Source organism: Staurois parvus, unplaced genomic scaffold, assembly GCF_062004578.1.
Source record: "Staurois parvus isolate SC_StPar_1 unplaced genomic scaffold, SC_StPar_1.0 ptg001302l, whole genome shotgun sequence".
NCBI classification, from domain to species: Eukaryota; Metazoa; Chordata; class Amphibia; order Anura; family Ranidae; genus Staurois; species Staurois parvus.
In genome coordinates this window covers 4,821,080-4,839,672 of record NW_028319098.1, presented here as the reverse complement: position 1 = coordinate 4,839,672, position 18,593 = coordinate 4,821,080, and the positions used below count along the sequence as shown (strand labels likewise).

Sequence of the window (18,593 nt, the reverse complement as noted above, 5' to 3'; positions counted from 1 at the left end):
TCCTGCTGGTGACCCCCCCCCCCCCCATCCCCCCAGTGATGCATCCTAGAATTCTATTTGCTTTCCCCACTGCCTGGCCACACTGCTCATTTTGCAATCATCTGAAATAAGTACCCCAAGTCCTTTTCCTCTGTAGTGGTGGCCAACACTGTTCCCTTAATGTTGTACTCTCTTAAGGGATTCTTTTTCCCTAGGTGCATTATTTTACATTTAGAAAGATTGAACTGCAATTTCCACTTTTCTGACCAATCTTCCAGCAATGGCAAATCATTTTCCATGTTACAAACACCTCCAGGGATATCAACCCTATTGCACACCTTTGTGTCATCAGCAATATTACATACCTTACCCAACAAACCTTTAGTTATGTCACTTACATATAGTTAAAATAGAACAGGACCTAGTACAGAGCCTTGGGGTACACCACTAGTGACTGGTCTCTGTTCTGAGTGAACCCCATTTACAACCACACTCTGGTATCTATCTTTTAGCCAGCTGCATATCCACTGAACCACCCAAGGGCTAAGTCCTAGCTTGTGCAACTTTTCTTTCAGATCAATATGTGGAACTGTATTTCAGCCTTGCTGAAATAAAGATATGCTATGCCCACAGCAACACCCAGGTCCAAAACATTGGTAATATAGTGAACAGAGTCCAATCGGATAAGTCTGATATGATCTGCCCTCAGTAAAGCCGTGCAGATTAGGATCCAGAAAGTTGTGTGTTTTAAGTGATCAATGATCCTTCTTTTCAGGAGTGATTCCATTAACTTGACTACAACCAATGTTAAAGTCACTGGCCTGTAATTTCCACCTTCTACCTTGCTGCTCTTCTTGTGGATCAGTACAATATTAGCTGTCCGCCTGTGTGAGAAGAGATTGATTAAAAAGATCAGTTATAGTCCAACTATACCTCGATGTTCTCTTAGAACTCTGGGTTGAATACCACCAGGGCCCATTGCTTAATAACCGCATTCCCGCTACAGGGCAGCAGGGGTGCGCAAAATCAGGCATATATATACGTGATTTAGCATTTCCAGTTAGGGGGCACACGTCCTACTCGCGCCGCCAATCGTGGCCATGGCTTTCAATCATCGGGTCCCAGCTGGTGACAACACGTATGCAAAGCATTGTGCTTACAGTGAAGCACAAGCACACAGCCCCTAGTTAAACAGCACACAGTTAACCCTTTGATCACCCCAGATGTTTACCCCTTCTGGCCCAGTGTCATTAGTACAGTGTCAGTGTTTCTTTTAGCACTGATCACAGTATTGGTGTCACTGAGGATGTCAGTGACACCAATTCAGTTCCTCCCAGTGTAAGAATGCCTGCCGCAGTCCTGCAGTCCTGCTATAAGTCGCTGATCGCCGCCATTACTAGTAAAGATTGAAAAAAAATCCCAGTATATATACCGCCATTCGTAAACACTATTATTTTCCCGTAAACCAATTAATTTACACGTATTGTGATTTTTTTTTTAGCAAAGACATGTAGCAGATTACATTTTGGCATAAATTTATGAGGAAATTTGATTTTTAAAATTTTTTTACTGAACATGTTTAATAGCAAAAAGATAAAAATATTGTTTTTTTCTCAAGAGTGTTGGTAATTTTTTATAGCGCAAAAAATAACAACCTCACAGGCAATCAAATACCACTAAAAGAAAGCTCCATTTGTGGGGAAAAAAAGAATGTAAATTTAATTTGGGTGCAGTGTTGCATGACCGCACAATTGTCAGTTAAAGTAACACAGAGCCGTAACATAAAAAATGGCCTGGTCAGGAAGGGAGGTAAATCCTCTGGAAGGCAAGTGGTTAATCTTTAACCAAGTTCCTTAGCTACCTTTGTCTCCAGAAATCCTAAAAATGATCCATCATTAGTAGAGCCAATATGATTTCCCAACTTATTATTGTTAGTATAATTTATTTCTGAGAAGTGGTTTTGTCAGGGCTCTGGGTATGACCAGAGGTGTGTGGACAGACACAGGGAAACACAGACTTCAGGTATAGCGTGTAAAACAATATAATTTATTAAGGGCAACACAAACAAACGCAGTGCAACAAACCAAACCCCAAACTAACACAAATATGTACAACAAGGTGAAACAAACCCAAACCTTAACTGATATATATATTTTTTTATATATATATATATATATATATATATATATATATATATATGGAGCACAACGTAGTCAGGCGGGCCAGGTCGGTAGCTAACGGGCAGACAAGGTACAAGGAGTAGGCAGAAGATTGGTCAGGAGTAGCCGAGGTCGGTGCAGGCAGAGTTCAAGCAGAGTCATGATCAAGCAGAGTCAGGATCAGGCAGGAAGCTGGTACAGGAGCTCATGGGAACAATACACCAAGGCCCTGACTGCAGGCCTGGCCGTTCCTTAAATACACCTCCTGCAATCAGCCTCAGGTGATGGCTTGATTGCAGGAGTGAGCTTCTGGCTGATGAGAGCACCCGCTGGCCAGCCCTGGTACTGCAGCCCACAAGGCAGGTGAGTCCCACCACCATTGACGAGTCCATTCCTGAGGATACACCTACTGATACAATGTGACAAAACATTTAAAACCATTGTGTCTCCCGACCCTCTCTCTTCTTCTCCTTCACTATCTCTACAACTGACCTCTCTTTTTTTCTCTTCTTTTTATACTTTTTTCACCTTTTTCTCAGTTTGGGTTTATACTCTTGGTTATACGTAGTTATCTCATTTTGTTCATACATCTCGCCCGGGGATGCCCCCCTCGAAACTATGTTTCATCATATCTCCGTAATATGTGTTATTGACCCTTCCATCTTGCTGTTGTATGGAATTTTCATCCATCCTCACGGATCATAGCCACACCGGTGACGTTTTTCTGTCTATTTACTTGTGCATGCTATTATTATTTCTCATGCTTTGTTCTGTTAACTTTGAGTGAAATACAATAAAGACAAATTTGCCTTTAAAACCATTGTGTCAGAGAGAATAACAAAAGGGGGGGGGGGGGGGGAGAAAAAAAGGAAAAATGGAAAAAATGGAAAAAAGAAAAAAGAGAAAAAGGATTCAAAAATAAAAATTAAGAACAGGAAGTTAGAAAAGTACATACATACACAAGCAATTAATAAAAGTAAATATCCCACAAAAAAACACAAATACATATGAGCATTAAAAACCACATTTGTAAATAATCAGAATACGAATAATGATATATAAAAAAATGCATGTCTACTTGGGATAAAATCATATAAACCATACATATTCAGACAGAAGTATATCAAAAAGAAGAAGCTCCATCAAAAATATAACATCAAAAAACAGAAAAAGAATCCTGAAGAAAAAGAGAGCGAAACATAAAAGTGGATGCAAGTAAATGCACACACATAAAGTGCATAATGTGCATAACCACACATGTAGTACATCCAACGTATAAACTAAATTATGAAATATAAGAAAAAAAATATATATATTATTATTATTATTATTATACAGTATTTATATAGCGCCAAAGGGTATGCTCAGCGCTGTACAGTAGCAAGGGGGACAGAATATGAGACAAGACAGTAACAATACACTACACGAGGGGTTCAAGGGCCCTGCTCTTTCGAGTTTACAATCTAGGAGGGAGGGGAAGGTGGTACTGGAGGAGATGGCTGTGGGGGATGGAGTGGTGGGAGGAGTGGAGAAGGTTAGTTGTTAGGTGAGGTCGGGTGTTAGGTGAGGTTGGGGTAGGCTTCCCTGAAGAGGAGGGTTTTCAGGGTGCGCCTGAAGGTGAGGAGGGTAGGTAACAGTCTGATGGATTGGGGTAGGGAGTTCCAGAGGATAGGGAAAGTCCTGAAATCGGGCGTGGGAGGAGGAGACCAGGGAGCTAGAGAGTAGGAGGTCCTGTGAGGAACGGAGGGCACGGGTAGGGTAGTATTTGGGTATCAGGTCAGTTATGTAGTTTGGGGCGGCATTGTGAATGGCTTTGTAGGTCAGAGTTAGCAGTTTGAATTTGATGCGTTGGGCAATCGGGAGCCAATGAAGGGATTGGCAGAGGGGGGAGGCAGATGTGGAGCGGTTGGTGAGGTGGAGGAGTCTAGCCGCTGAGTTTAGGATCGACTGGAGTAGGGATAGCGTTTGTTTGGGTAGGCCAGTGAGAAGGGAATTGCAGTAGTCATATATATATATATATATATATACAGTCATGGCCGAAATTGTTGGCACCCTTGATATTTCTCCAGGAAATCATGTATTTCTCACGAAACGTATTGCATTAACACATGTTTTGCTATACACATGTTTATTCCCTTTGTGTGTATTGGGACAAAACAAAAAAAGGGAGGAAAGAAAGCAAATTCGACATAATGTCACACAAACCTCCAAAAATGGGCTGGACAAAAGTATTGGCACCCTTTCACAACTGCGGATAAATAAGAATGTTACAAGCATGTGATGCTCCTGTAAACTCACCTGGGGCAAGTAACAGGTGTGGGCAATATAGAAATCACACCTGAAAGCAGATAAAAAGGAGAGACGTTCACTTAACCTTTGCATTGTGTGTCTGTCTGTGCCACACTAAGCATGGACAACAGAAAGAGGAGACGAGAACTGTCTGAGGACCTGAGAACCAAAATTGTGGCAAAATATCAACAATCTCAAGGTTACAAGTCCATCTCCAGAGAACTAGATTTGCCTTTGTCCACAGTGCGCAACATTATCAAGAAGTTTGCAACCCATGGCACTGTAGCTAATCTCCCTGGTCGTGGACGGATGAGGAAAATTGATGAAAGATTGCAACGCAGAATAGTCCGGATGGTGGATAAGCAGCCCCAAACATGTTCCAAAGACATTCAAGCTGTCCTGCAGGCTCAGGGAGCATCAGTGTCAGCGCGAACTATCCGTCGACATTTAAATGAAATGAAACGCTATGGCAGGAGACCCAGGAGGACCCCACTGCTGACACAGAGACATAAAAAAGCAAGACTACAGTTTGCCAAAATGTACTTGAGTAAGCCAAAAGCCTTCTGGGAAAACGTCTTGTGGACAGATGAGACCAAGATAGAGCTTTTCGGTAAAGCACATCATTCTACTGTTTACCGAAAACGGAATGAGGCCTACAAAGAACAAAACACAGTACCTACGGTAAAATATGGTGGAGGTTCAATGATGTTTTGGGGTTGTTTTGCTGCCTCTGGCACTGGGTGCCTTGACTGTGTGCAAGGCATCATGAAATCTGAGGATTACCAAAGGATTTTGGGTCGCACTGTAGGGCCCAGTGTCAGAAAGCTGGGTTTGCGTCCAAGATCCTGGGTCTTCCAGCAGGACAATGACCCCAAACATACGTCAAAAAGCACTCAGAAATGGATGGCAAAGAAGCGCTGGAGAGTTCTGAAGTGGCCAGCAATGAGCCCAGATCTAAATCCCATTGAACACCTGTGGAGAGATCTTAAAATTGCTGTTGGGAAAAGGTGTCCTTCCAATAAGAGAGACCTGGAGCTGTTTGCAAAGGAAGAGTGGTCCAAAATTCCGGGTGAGAGGTGTCAGAAGCTTATTGATGGTTATAGGAAGCGACTGATTTCAGTTATGTTTTCCAAAGGGTGTGCAACCAAATATTAAGTTAAGGGTGCCAATACTTTTGTCCAGCCCATTTTTGGGGTTTTGTGTGACATTATGTCATATTTGCTTTTCTGCCTCTGTTTTATATTTGTTCCAATACATACAAAGGGAATAAACATGTGTATAGCAAAACATGTGTTAATGCAATACCTTTTTTGTGTGAAATACTTGATTTTCAGGAAAAATATCAAGGGTGCCAACAATTTCGGCCATGACTGTATATATATATGAAATAATTTAATGAATAAAAATGTGGATGCACACATATGTACATATGCACCCATGTGCAAAAGTAAAGGGAATACTGGACAAATGTACTCTATCAATCATAAAAGTACGTAATGTCCCATTTATGGTTCAAACCCTGTGTACTCAGATGGAATATCCAGAAAACCTCCCTTTTGCATGACCGCAAGAACGTATCACCACCTCTTTTTGAAAGGTCGAATTTTTCCAATGACCTGTACCTGTACTGCCATGATATCTCCTGCGTGACAGTTCTTGAAATGACAGGCAACACTAGTAGAGAGATGTCTTTCTATACTACATAGATGTTCATAAAAACAATCCCATAAATGTCTGGTTGTACAACCCACATACTAGACCTGGCAAACTTTACAAGGGATCCAATAAATCACGTAGGTGGTATTACAATTAAAGAAGGAAGCAATACTATATTCCCTATTGTTAACAGTAGACTGAAATATATTGCCCTTCAAAATATGTGAACAACATGGGCAGGAAAGCGCACCACAACGGTAGTTGCCCTTGAAATGCAGCCACTTTGTGGATTGAGCTAGTGTGGGACTATAGAAACTGGGAGACAAAGAGTTACCTAGAGTGGGTGCTCTTTTTGAAACTACATTGATACCATCCTTGAGTATGTTAGCACATATCTGATCCTCACATAGGACAGGAAGATAAGGCGTAACAATGTGTTTAATTTCATTGAATTCCAAACTAAATGAAGTGGAAAAAGTAAGATTTATTTCATTGTATTTATTAATATTAACATTGTCATTTATCTTACTGTCACTCTCACTACATAGTTTGTTCTTCAACAAAAGATCTTCCCTCTGTATAGAACTAGCTATACAATATGCTCTATACAGCATCCATTTGAGATATCCCCTATGTAAAAAGCGCTGATATAGAGCAAGAGTCTCTTTTTAAAAATCCTGTTGTGCACTACAAATGCGACAAATACATAAACATTGTCCAACAGGGATACTTTTGATAGTATGTTTAGGACTAACTAAAGAGTGTTGCCAGACAAGGGTTTGCTGTATAGACTAGTGGTAGCTCTATAATTATCACCAGTGAGATGGACGTCGAGAAAGAAAATCTCGCTCTCGTCCGACTGTCCTGTGAATGACAGGTTCTTGTCATTGTTGTTTAAATAAGACAAAAAAACCTGCAAGTCTCCCAAACCTTTATCTACAACAAATATAAGGTAATTTTTCTCCTTCATTGATGTGCATTGATGAGGCAGCACTGATGGGCACTGATAGGCGGCACTGAAGGGCACTCATAGGAAGCACTAATGAAGCGGCACTGATAGTGGGCACTGATGATGGGTACTGATAGTCAGCACTGATAGGCATCATTGACTGGCGTCACTGCTGGACACTGACTGGTGGTACTGCTGGGCATTGACTGGCGCAACTGCTGGGTACTGACTGGTGGCACTGACTGATGGCACTGCTGGGCTGCACTGCTGGGCACTGGGGGGTGGCACTGCTGGGCACAGGTGTGTGGCACAGGTGGGTGGCACTGATGGGCACAGGTGGGCGGCACTGATGGGCACAGGTGGGCGGAACTAGTGGGTGGCACTGCTGGGCACCGATCATCGGGGCACTGTTCGTCAGTGCCCTGATGATCGGTGCCGATCCCTGCTCTGACAACTGCCGGTTCTCGGCAGTACTTTCCTCACGCTCTGACAGTGTGAGGAAAGTGCAGCCGAGAACCGAGAAATTGCATTTCCCTGTGATCAGCGTGTCATTGGACACGGCTTATAATGTGGTAAAAGGCCACCGTGATTGGCCTTTTAGCACATCACGTGATCAGCTGTGTCCGTAGGACACAGCGATCATGGAGATCGCCGGGTGTGCGCCCCCAGGGGTGAGCAGGAGAGCACGTTCTGGGAGGACGTCTTATGACATCCACCCAGAACTGGCCGGCCGCAGTGCAGCCATCATTTGGCTGTGTGCAGTCGGCAACTAGTTAATATAATGCCTAAAGGGGTTACCCGTGCCATAAATGTGTGACCGCTCCAACCAACCTTTATAAAAGTTGGCTAGTGATGATGAGAATTTGGCTCCCATCGAGGCTCCACACTTTTGAAGAAAAGTTTACTTGGATCTCCTATATGCTAATTTTTTTTTTCTTTACTATCCTACTTATCTCTTAAGTGAACCATATTGTTTTTTTCTTCTGTTTATTCTTACTAGCTTGCCTAACATATAATCTAGTTGCCTCCAGGATGGTAGTCTTTAACAGTGCCCACTGATTCCTTACTCCTGTCGTTTTACTCCAACCTTTCCATTCATTTATTAGAAATTCACCCATTTCAGCAAAATTTGTCTTTTTGAAATCTAAAATTTTTGCTTTTGTATATTATTTTTCAGTTCTTATTTTAATATCAAACCAAAGACATTGGTGATCAATAGAACCCAAAATTTTCGCCCACCTCAACATTAGACAGTCGATCCCTATTTGGCAGTACTAGGTCTAGAATAAGATCACCTCAGGTCAGACTTTTTACTGTTTTAGAGAAAGCCGATTCAGTTCTTCCATTACATGCTTGCTCCTGCTTGTAATAGCAGTTTGACAATTCCAGTTAATGTCAGGCATGCTGAAGTCACCCATAATCAAACCCTCCTCCTTCATTGCCATTGGGAGTTAACTCATCAATCAAGAAGTTATCATAATTTTCAGTCTGTCCTGGGGGTCTGTATATTACACAAATTCCAAGAGAAGATCCTTCTCTGGTTGTAAGGCAGACCCAGAGGGTTTCGAATATTTCATTTGTTTTTTGAATTGTTAGCCTTATGCTATTTTTTACATATATGTCAACTCCACCTCCCCTTGACACAATGTAAAGCTGCTATCAAATGTGCAGCCGACAATCACTGTAGTAGTTGATGCTACTGCAGTGATAGCTGCAATCTCTTGGATCCTGCAGAGGTTCTTTGTGAGCCACTTTCAAAATTCTAGCACAAATCCTTATAGCTGCAGACACACAAGAAAGCCCCACAGTAGGTCTTAGGGTTCATTCACACTAGTGTGTTGATCTGTGTTTTAGAACAAATGTAAAATGCAAATCAATGCAAGGACACCTAAAAAAAAATTTTTTTCTTATGTCCTGTTCACATTACAACACTTGGTTGACCTGTGTTGCATTGCATTATATTATAATGCAACATGATGCATTTTAATGCATCACATGTCAACGCGTGTAAAATGCAGGCCAACGCAATGCAAGTAAAGAAAATAAGTTTGTTTTGTGATTTATTTTGTTCCTTACAAACACCCATAGCAGTGGCCATCTTTGGGGGATTGGAGAGTGAGGAAAAGAGAAGTGTGTGCAGAGCAGGTGCTATCAGCATGCCAGCATTGACACTGATGACTTTGTAGCCAATGTTCGGGCACATAACATCCTCTATGACACCCAGCAAAAGGATTGCAAGGAAAACTGTCTTCACTTACTCCTTCTCTAACCCACAGGGTGTGATGTCATAGGAAACTCTGCAAAATGCAATGCATTAATGAAAGTCAATGCACGCTAAAATGCGTATAAAATGAATGGAAGAGTGCATCTTTTGTTCCTGCATTTTATCACAAGTCAGTGTGAATTCAGCTCACAATGTCCCAGGAGATGTCTGCCACCCATCTCCCACAGGTAGTTCTTCAGTGAGGGAGATAAATTATCCTTCTCCAGACCAGGAATTCAGAACAGTGCCCTTCAGCTAAAGTCCATTAGCAATCTCTTCCAGACTCTCAGCCCAGCTCCTGTTGAGGCCCAGACTGCAGTCTCTTGTCTCCGTAGCCCTCTCCTAGGGGCAGAAGCCCCAGGAGAACTCTCCCTGAAGAGGAAAACATTTATCAGATCCCCAGCCACCTTCAGGACACCTCCGTCCAGGGATTGGGTGAGGCATAATTCATTTTCATTAATGGATATCTGACTTTCCCTGCCCTATATTTTGGAAGCTTCTCCCAGAAGCAGGTGGGATAAATCAAATACCCAGCTAGCCTGCCCTCACCAGACAAAAATAATAGATCATTGCTCCGCTTACTACAGTGAAGCCAAAAAATACATTTAGCTCAACAGCTTAACCAGAGGAGGAAGCTACAAAGGCTATGGTGGTCAATGGCAACTTTCACATTACATGAACTGATAATGTGGGGTTCCTTATGCTGGACAGGACATGGATAGGTGGTTGAGGTGGATGGAGAGCAGGACTAACAACCTGTGCATCAATCCCCTAATCATGGGGCTTTCAGTGGTGGGAACAGGATGGCAGAGCACTGACAGGAATATGGGGATCCCAATTCTCACCAATACAAATACCCAGAGGTGAAGGAACAGATATCTGCACTGACATCACATCAACAGGTCCCCAGAGGAACATGGAGACAAGATCACCCCTCAGACACTACACCTAATAACTGATGGGTAGGACCCCCCTTAGGGGCAGCTGACCATGAAATAGACACATCCTTGTGCACTAGAATGTCAACTCTTCATTATAATCTGGACAAGACACGCCCCTGAGGAGCTGCTGACAAGTAGAATGCAAAAGGACACTCCCCCACCTGTTTTAAAGCAGTTGTTCCTTACAATCCAAGCAAGACATGCCAATGATGTATTAGAATTAACGCCTGGTTCCTTAGATTCCAGACAAGACACACCCCCTCCTTTATAAGAAATAGCAGCTGTTCCTTAGCTTCCAGACAGGACACGCCCCTCCTTTATAAGAAATAGCAGCTATTCCTCAGCTTCCAGACAGGACACGCCCCTCCTTTATAAGAAATAGCAGCTATTCCTCAGCTTTCAGACAGGACACGCCCCTCATTTATTAGACAAACAGATGATTTATTAGAATCTAGACAGGACACGCCCCTCGCGCATTAGAATGACAGTTGAGTATGTGAATGCAAACAGTACACGCCCTTCGCGTTCTCGTTAGAATCCAGACAAGACACGCCCCTCCTGCCTTGAAACTTGGGGCTTGCCGCTAGCATCAGGCAACGCCTCTCAGGCACTAGCCGGCTCATTTATTGGCAGAACTCTAGACAAGACACGCCCCTCATCCATGGCTCACCAATAGAATTGGGGAGACACGCCCCTTGTGCATTACAATAAGCTCATACACGTTACTCATACAGTGGAAAAACCAGCTGACGGCTAGACTAGAGACAGGAGCCGCCCGTCAGCTCGCACCACTGCAGCCTATACAGTCAGGCCCCATGAAATGACAAGGAAAAGAAGTGCAGATGTACGAGTGCTAGACCATGCAAATTAGGCTGAGCACCTAGCGGGTCCGAGAACAGGCCACTCCCTCACAGGCCGAATTCCGCCCTACTGAGGCTGAACTGGAAGATAGGACACGCCCTGTTTCATTGACAGGTAGAGTAGGCCACAGCGGCAAGGCACGCCCCCTACAATTGGTTTCACTACTTGAGAGCCTATAGGCTACCTTGTACGCCTGTCATTGGACAGCTTCCCCATAGTGACAGTAACGACACGCCCACTCCGGTCCTCCATCTCCGCCCCCTATTAGAGAGCTCGGTGCCTGGTGACGCTTCAGGCTCAGCCAATTATCGGCGTGTTGGTTCCTGGCCGGGCGTGCCTCGGTTGCCGTGGTAGCGGGAGTGTGCGGCGGAGCTACACATAGAGGGGGAAACATGGAGGAGCTGGAAGGTAAGGAGGGGCTGCGGGGTGTTATTGTTCTGTGACAGCGGAGGGGAGCCCTGGAGACTGGAGAGCGTCAGCTGATTGGAGGGGATTCCAGGGATCCCGGGGGGGGGTCATCTGTCTGCTATGGAGACACAAAGGCCGGTCCGATCTCCGGGGGGACGATCAGGCCTGCATTGCCTGTCTGCATCACGTGTCCCAGAGTCCTATGGCGACCACAGCAGCAAGAGAGCAGTACAGCCCCTCTATTCAACACTAATGTAACGGACACTGGTGGTGTCACCGCCGCAATGATCCGATCACCAACCGATCCTCCTCCATGGAGCTGCCGATCGCATCCATCCACTATCTACTATCCACATTGTACTGGATGACAGTGATTTCATGTCATCTCCATCACAGCTATGCATGTAGAACTGACAGTGTACACCGACTGTACCCGCCCCAGGAGCTTACCATTATATTCTAATGTCTCCCATGGAAGCAGAGGAAGAACATGCAAACTCCATGCAGATGGTGATACACACTGGGAACCCCAGTGCTGCCTCCTCCTTCATTCTTAAACATTCTTTTTTTTTGTCTCCTTCATTCCTAAAGATTATTATTTTTATAATAACACATAATACAATATGGTTTTTCACAGAGTAGCCCCCAATCCTCTTTTTATTGGGTCCTCTGCTGGCTCCGCCTCTTCTGAGTGCTCTCATAGCAAGCCACTTGCTACGGGGGCACTCGCGGTATAGCTCCTGATCCGGGCTGTGTGCATCCATAGACACACACAGCGTGGCTTGGCCCCGCCTACTGCTCCCTCCTCTCTGGATTTGACTGACAGTAGGAGGAGCCAATAGCTAAAATCGCCATGATTCTGTCCACAATCACAAAACGCTCTGCCCAAATAACAAATCGCACCATGCCTGTTCTGGTGCCATTTATTTTTGATGCACCAAAACGTGGCGCGGTTCTGCTGCAGTTGTCATGTGATCAATCGCGGCACGTGAAGCTTGTTGCATAAAAAGGAGCAGGAGCTCCACTGTAAGCCTGAATTGTGATTGATTTTTTTGCATAGTTAAACTGGTCCTGCCTGTGTGATCCCTGTAGAATCGGAGAATCGCTGTAATGGTCACCGCTAGTAGGGTGATCACCGCTTTCTGCTGGGTGTCCTGCTGCATAGTTAGCATAGGGAGCCTTGGCTGAGGCACCATTCAGAGAACAGCTTTCATGTTTCTCAATGAATGCAAAGCTTTCTCTGACTGGACGAGGTGGAGATTGTGATGTCACTGCACTGCTTCTCCAATTAAAAAATCCAATTAAAAAACTGCTCTGCCCCTTCCCTCCATCCATCAAAGAATTGCCCCACCCCTCCACCCCATCCAATCGTAGAACCCTGCAAAAAAAAAACAATCTATACCTGGAATTAAATTTTAAGACTATTAGGCTCCATGCACACGGGGCGTTTTCATAACTCTGGTAGTGCTAGATGTGTAAAGTCGCGTTAAAAACATGTGTTTTTCAGTGGTTTCGCATGTTTGCGTTTTTTCACACACAAAACCATTTTTTTGCTCAAAAAAAAAAAAAGTTAAACATCGGTTTGCTGAATTTTACCACATTTTGCTGCGTTTCATAGCTTTTTTTTTTTTCTGTTACAAAAATAGGGTCTTTATTGTTAAAGGAAGTAAACATTATAACAGATACATAATACAAACATTGACATGAAAGTTATGGTACAGAGCAGTAAAATATATTGCACAACATCCAATGTAGGACAGGAGGAAGGGACGAGCAAAAGATAGATATATATACAGTCATGGCCGAAATTGTTGGCACCCTTGATATTTTTCCTGAAAATCAAGTATTTCACACAAAAAAGGTATTGCATTAACACATGTTTTGCTATACACATGTTTATTCCCTTTGTATGTATTGGAACAAATATAAAACAGAGGCAGAAAAGCAAATATGACATAATGTCACACAAAACCCCAAAAATGGGCTGGACAAAAGTATTGGCACCCTTAACTTAATATTTGGTTGCACACCCTTTGGAAAACATAACTGAAATCAGTCGCTTCCTATAACCATCAATAAGCTTCTGACACCTCTCACCCGGAATTTTGGACCACTCTTCCTTTGCAAACAGCTCCAGGTCTCTCTTATTGGAAGGACACCTTTTCCCAACAGCAATTTTAAGATCTCTCCACAGGTGTTCAATGGGATTTAGATCTGGGCTCATTGCTGGCCACTTCAGAACTCTCCAGCGCTTCTTTGCCATCCATTTCTGAGTGCTTTTTGACGTATGTTTGGGGTCATTGTCCTGCTGGAAGACCCAGGATCTTGGACGCAAACCCAGCTTTCTGACACTGGGCCCTACAGTGCGACCCAAAATCCTTTGGTAATCCTCAGATTTCATGATGCCTTGCACACAGTCAAGGCACCCAGTGCCAGAGGCAGCAAAACAACCCCAAAACATCATTGAACCTCCACCATATTTTACCGTAGGTACTGTGTTTTGTTCTTTGTAGGCCTCATTCCGTTTTCGGTAAACAGTAGAATGATGTGCTTTACCGAAAAGCTCTATCTTGGTCTCATCTGTCCACAAGACGTTTTCCCAGAAGGCTTTTGGCTTACTCAAGTACATTTTGGCAAACTGTAGTCTTGCTTTTTTATGTCTCTGTGTCAGCAGTGGGGTCCTCCTGGGTCTCCTGCCATAGCGTTTCATTTCATTTAAATGTCGACGGATAGTTCGCGCTGACACTGATGCTCCCTGAGCCTGCAGGACAGCTTGAATGTCTTTGGAACATGTTTGGGGCTGCTTATCCACCATCCGGACTATTCTGCGTTGCAATCTTTCATCAATTTTCCTCATCCGTCCACGACCAGGGAGATTAGCTACAGTGCCATGGGTTGCAAACTTCTTGATAATGTTGCGCACTGTGGACAAAGGCAAATCTAGTTCTCTGGAGATGGACTTGTAACCTTGAGATTGTTGATATTTTGCCACAATTTTGGTTCTCAGGTCCTCAGACAGTTCTCGTCTCCTCTTTCTGTTGTCCATGCTTAGTGTGGCACAGACAGACACACAATGCAAAGGTTAAGTGAACGTCTCTCCTTTTTATCTGCTTTCAGGTGTGATTTCTATATTGCCCACACCTGTTACTTGCCCCAGGTGAGTTTACAGGAGCATCACATGCTTGTAACATTCTTATTTATCCGCAGTTGTGAAAGGGTGCCAATACTTTTGTCCAGCCCATTTTTGGAGGTTTGTGTGACATTATGTCGAATTTGCTTTCTTTCCTCCCTTTTTTTGTTTTGTCCCAATACACACAAAGGGAATAAACATGTGTATAGCAAAACATGTGTTAATGCAATACGTTTCGTGAGAAATACATGATTTCCTGGAGAAATATCAAGGGTGCCAACAATTTCGGCCATGACTGTATATATATATATATATATATATATATATATATATATATATATATATATATATATATATATATTTTTAGTGTTTTTCCAGCTAAAAAACCCCTCTAGAAACCCACTAGTTCTGGGTTTTTTTCCTGACGAAAAATGCCTATTACAGCCTATGTGTGCACGGACACATAGGATAACATGCTGGGGAGTTTACTGGCTGTTGAAAAAAACCTCAAAAGCCAATCAGCAGCTGTAAATACATCCGGTATGCATGAGGACTAGAACTAGAAGAGAATAGCAGCATCCTAGGGATTTCCTTGGAGTGTGTGTGTATTTTATATATATATATATATATATATTCCAATCTCTGCCAATCCCTCCACTGGCTTCCCATTTCCCAACGGATAAGATTCATAACATTAACAATAACATATAAAGCCATTTATAACTCTGCCCCAAATTACATCACCGATCTTGTCTCCAAATATCACCCAAACCGTCCTCTCCGCACGACCTCCTGCTCTCTAGCTCCCTTGTCTCCTCCTCCCATGCTCGTCTCCAGGACTTCTCCAGAGCTTCCACCATCCTCTGGAACTCTCTACCCCAATTTATTAGACTATTGCCTACTCTGCTCCCTTTTAGGCGATCTCTGAAAACCTATCTCTTCAGGGAAGCCTATTCTGCCCTCAGCTAATAATGGAATCTTCTATTCCTACTACCAGTCCATCCCCCATAGTTATTACCTTTTGTACCACCAGCTCCTCCCTCTTAGATTGTAAGCTCCCAGGATCAGGCCCTCCTAACCCTCTTGTTTTGAACTGTATTGTTGCTGTATTGTCTCCCATTATATTGTAAAGTGCTGAGCAAACCGTTGGCGCTATAAAAATCCTGTATAATAATATTCATCCCTAATATATAACATTATGACCGCCCACCATAACCCTTTAAAGTATAGACTCCACTAGACCCCTGAAGGTATGCTGTGCTATCTGGCCCCAAGCTGTCAGTAGCAGATCCTATTAAAGCAGAACTAAAGGGAGGATCCTTACTTTCCTTCATTGGCCACTGTGGGATGACATCACTCCTGTGCAGGAGCCACTTAACATGGCACACAGTGATTGGCCTGGCACTGTAAGCTGAGATGCACATGCACAGCTCAATTTACATGCTGGCGATCGCTGTGAGCAGGCAGGTAGGTGCTTATTATTGCAGAAGAGACCTTTCATGTGTATTCTGTGATAATAGCCTGCCAGCTCACAGTCTTCTATAACCAAGACTGCCATTCCATTTTAACCTCTTCACGCCGACGCCTCCCGGCCCTTTAAGAGTTTCAGGAGGCGGGCAGGGTTTTAGGGTCATGTGACTGCCGTGAGTCGCCTTCACGGCGGTCACATGATAGGAAAAGGTCCTGATCAAAAGGGGAGATCGGGACCTTTCCGTGAGTCATTGAAAACATATGCTGGGAGCGCGCAGGGCATGCACTCTCAGCACATATGTATTTTCTAATTGCAAGCAAATATGCGGCCACACGGCGTCAAGGCCCAGACACCGTGAGGTCACATATTTGCATGCGCTCGGCGTCAAGGGGTTAAAGTATATGTAAACCCTCACCTTGTAAAATTACCAATTCAGTTTAAAATAGAAATGAAAGGTAAAACATTTGTGTCTAGATAAAATGGGGGAAAAACTTTTATTAATATTTTTTTTATAAGCGATGACATTTAAGCTCCTTATGCAGCAGAGAAAAGCTCCTTATGCAGCTGAGAATGGAGAGCTAGGGGAGGAGAAACAGCAGAACACGGATCTTCCCAGTGAATGGCTGTGTGTGTGTGTGGGTGTGTGTGTGGGTGTGTGTGTGTGGGGGGGGGGTAAACCGAAGTCTGAGCATTGGAGGAGAGCATACTGAGCTCTCAGCTACAAAATACTGACCACACTGTGCTCTCATGCCTAGTGTGGTCAGTTTTTAATAGGAAAGCAGAGGGACTGGCAGGAACACCAGGGATTTTACACAAAGGAGGCAATACAAAGAGAACAGGATACTTTTTCATACAAGCACATGGTACAGTGCGCACATATCAGGAATATGAAATGTTGGGTTCACATATTCTTTAAAGTGGTTGTAAAGGCTGAAGGTTTTTCTACCTTCATGTATTCTATGCACTCCTTCAGTGTGCAGCAGTGACCCCAGATCCCTCAATATTTACTTGAGCCCCATCGAGATCCAGCGATGTGAACGACTGCCTCGGCTGTCCCGAGCCTCTGCCTCCTCATTGGCTGAGACAGCAAGTGGGAGCCATTGGCTCCCACTGCTGTCCATCACAGTCAGCCAATGAGGAGAGAGAATCTTTAGAATCGCTTTAAGTCTTGTAAGTTGAGATGTAGGGCCTCCATGTATTGGACTTCTTTTTTCTAGCACATCCCATAGATGCTCGATTGGATTGAAATCTGGAGAATTTGGAGGCCAAGTCAACACCTCAAACTTGTTATTGTGTTTCTCAAACCATTCTTGAATTCAACAGACAAGATCACCTTCTTCACTTGCTCCGGGGACCAGTTCTGATGCTCACATGCCCATTGTAGGCACTTTTGGCTGTGGACACGGGTCAGCACGGATACTCTGACTGGTCTATGGCTAAGCAGCCCCATACACAGCAAACTGCGATGACCATTTTCTCTGCTTTCAACATGTCAACTTTAGGGACAACATGTTTACTTGCTGCCTAATATATCCAACTGATTTTTAGATGTGATTTTAACAAGCCAATCAGGACTCCTCTGCCTTGCACGTTGCTTTCAGTCTGCAATGTGTAGAGGATCATCTGTTGTGTTGCAATAACGCACAGGTGTTATGCATGTGTTAATGTGCATTGTTTTATGACAACCCATTTATCATGAAATGGGCTCCCAAAGCACCATTACAGATGAACAATATGTGCATGACCCTTTTTTCAGAACGCAGCACAATGCAAGGTATATGCATTGTGCGCTTTGGGTTTCGTGCTCTATTGTACAATGCACTGGAGTGCCATTCTCAATGAATGGCACCAGGGGCGAACTGACAACTCATGGGGCCCTTGGGCAATAGGGGATCATGGGGCCCCTGTGTCTTTGCCCACACTCAAACCACACCAAAAAAGCCTATGAAAGGTACCAGAGACATCTCATGGGGCCCCCTATCGAACCCGGGCCCTCGGGCAGTGCCCGAGTGCCCAAATGGTCAGTCCTCCCCTGAATGGCACTACACATAGAGAAAACGTGTTGCCATGCGTTGTGCAAATGTATGTGCATTTTATTGCCTGTTACCACCATGCACATGGGCCCTGTAATTAGCCAGTGGAGGGGGGATTAGTTTATACAATGACTGCTAATTACTTAACCGTTAAAATACCAACTATGATCAAGACGTCAGACACACAGGGAATGCGTTGTATCCAGGAGTTGCCAAAACACAGACTGCAGGATGAGCACTGTGATGAGATCATGTTTGTCCCTAGGTACATCGCACTTTGTACATAGAAACACAGTTTTTATAAAAGATTACCATCCATTTATAAGATCTACTTCATGTGTTACATTAAATGTACAGTAGATATAAAAAGTCTACACACCCCTGTTAAAATGTCCACATTATTTTAGTTTTTTATGTTTCCTTCCCTCCCCTGAAAGATTTCAGTTTGTTTTTC

At 43.7% G+C, this 18,593-nt stretch overlaps 1 protein-coding gene across 2 annotated transcripts in view; it reads left to right on the top strand.

Moving 5' to 3' along the window:
* Positions 1 to 11,283: 11,283 nt before the first annotated feature.
* ZC2HC1A (zinc finger C2HC-type containing 1A) overlaps positions 11,284 to 18,593 on the top strand; it is a 117,239-nt gene continuing 109,929 nt past the window's right edge. Inside the window, exon 1 of one of the 2 annotated variants that reach the window (XM_089661013.1) lies at positions 11,284 to 11,505. In XM_089661013.1, coding sequence (XP_089517139.1) covers positions 11,490 to 11,505 — 16 coding nt within the window. In that variant the 5' untranslated portion in view covers positions 11,284 to 11,489. The remainder of the gene's footprint in view (positions 11,506 to 18,593) is intronic. The other variant, XM_089661014.1, reaches the window with a different exon arrangement.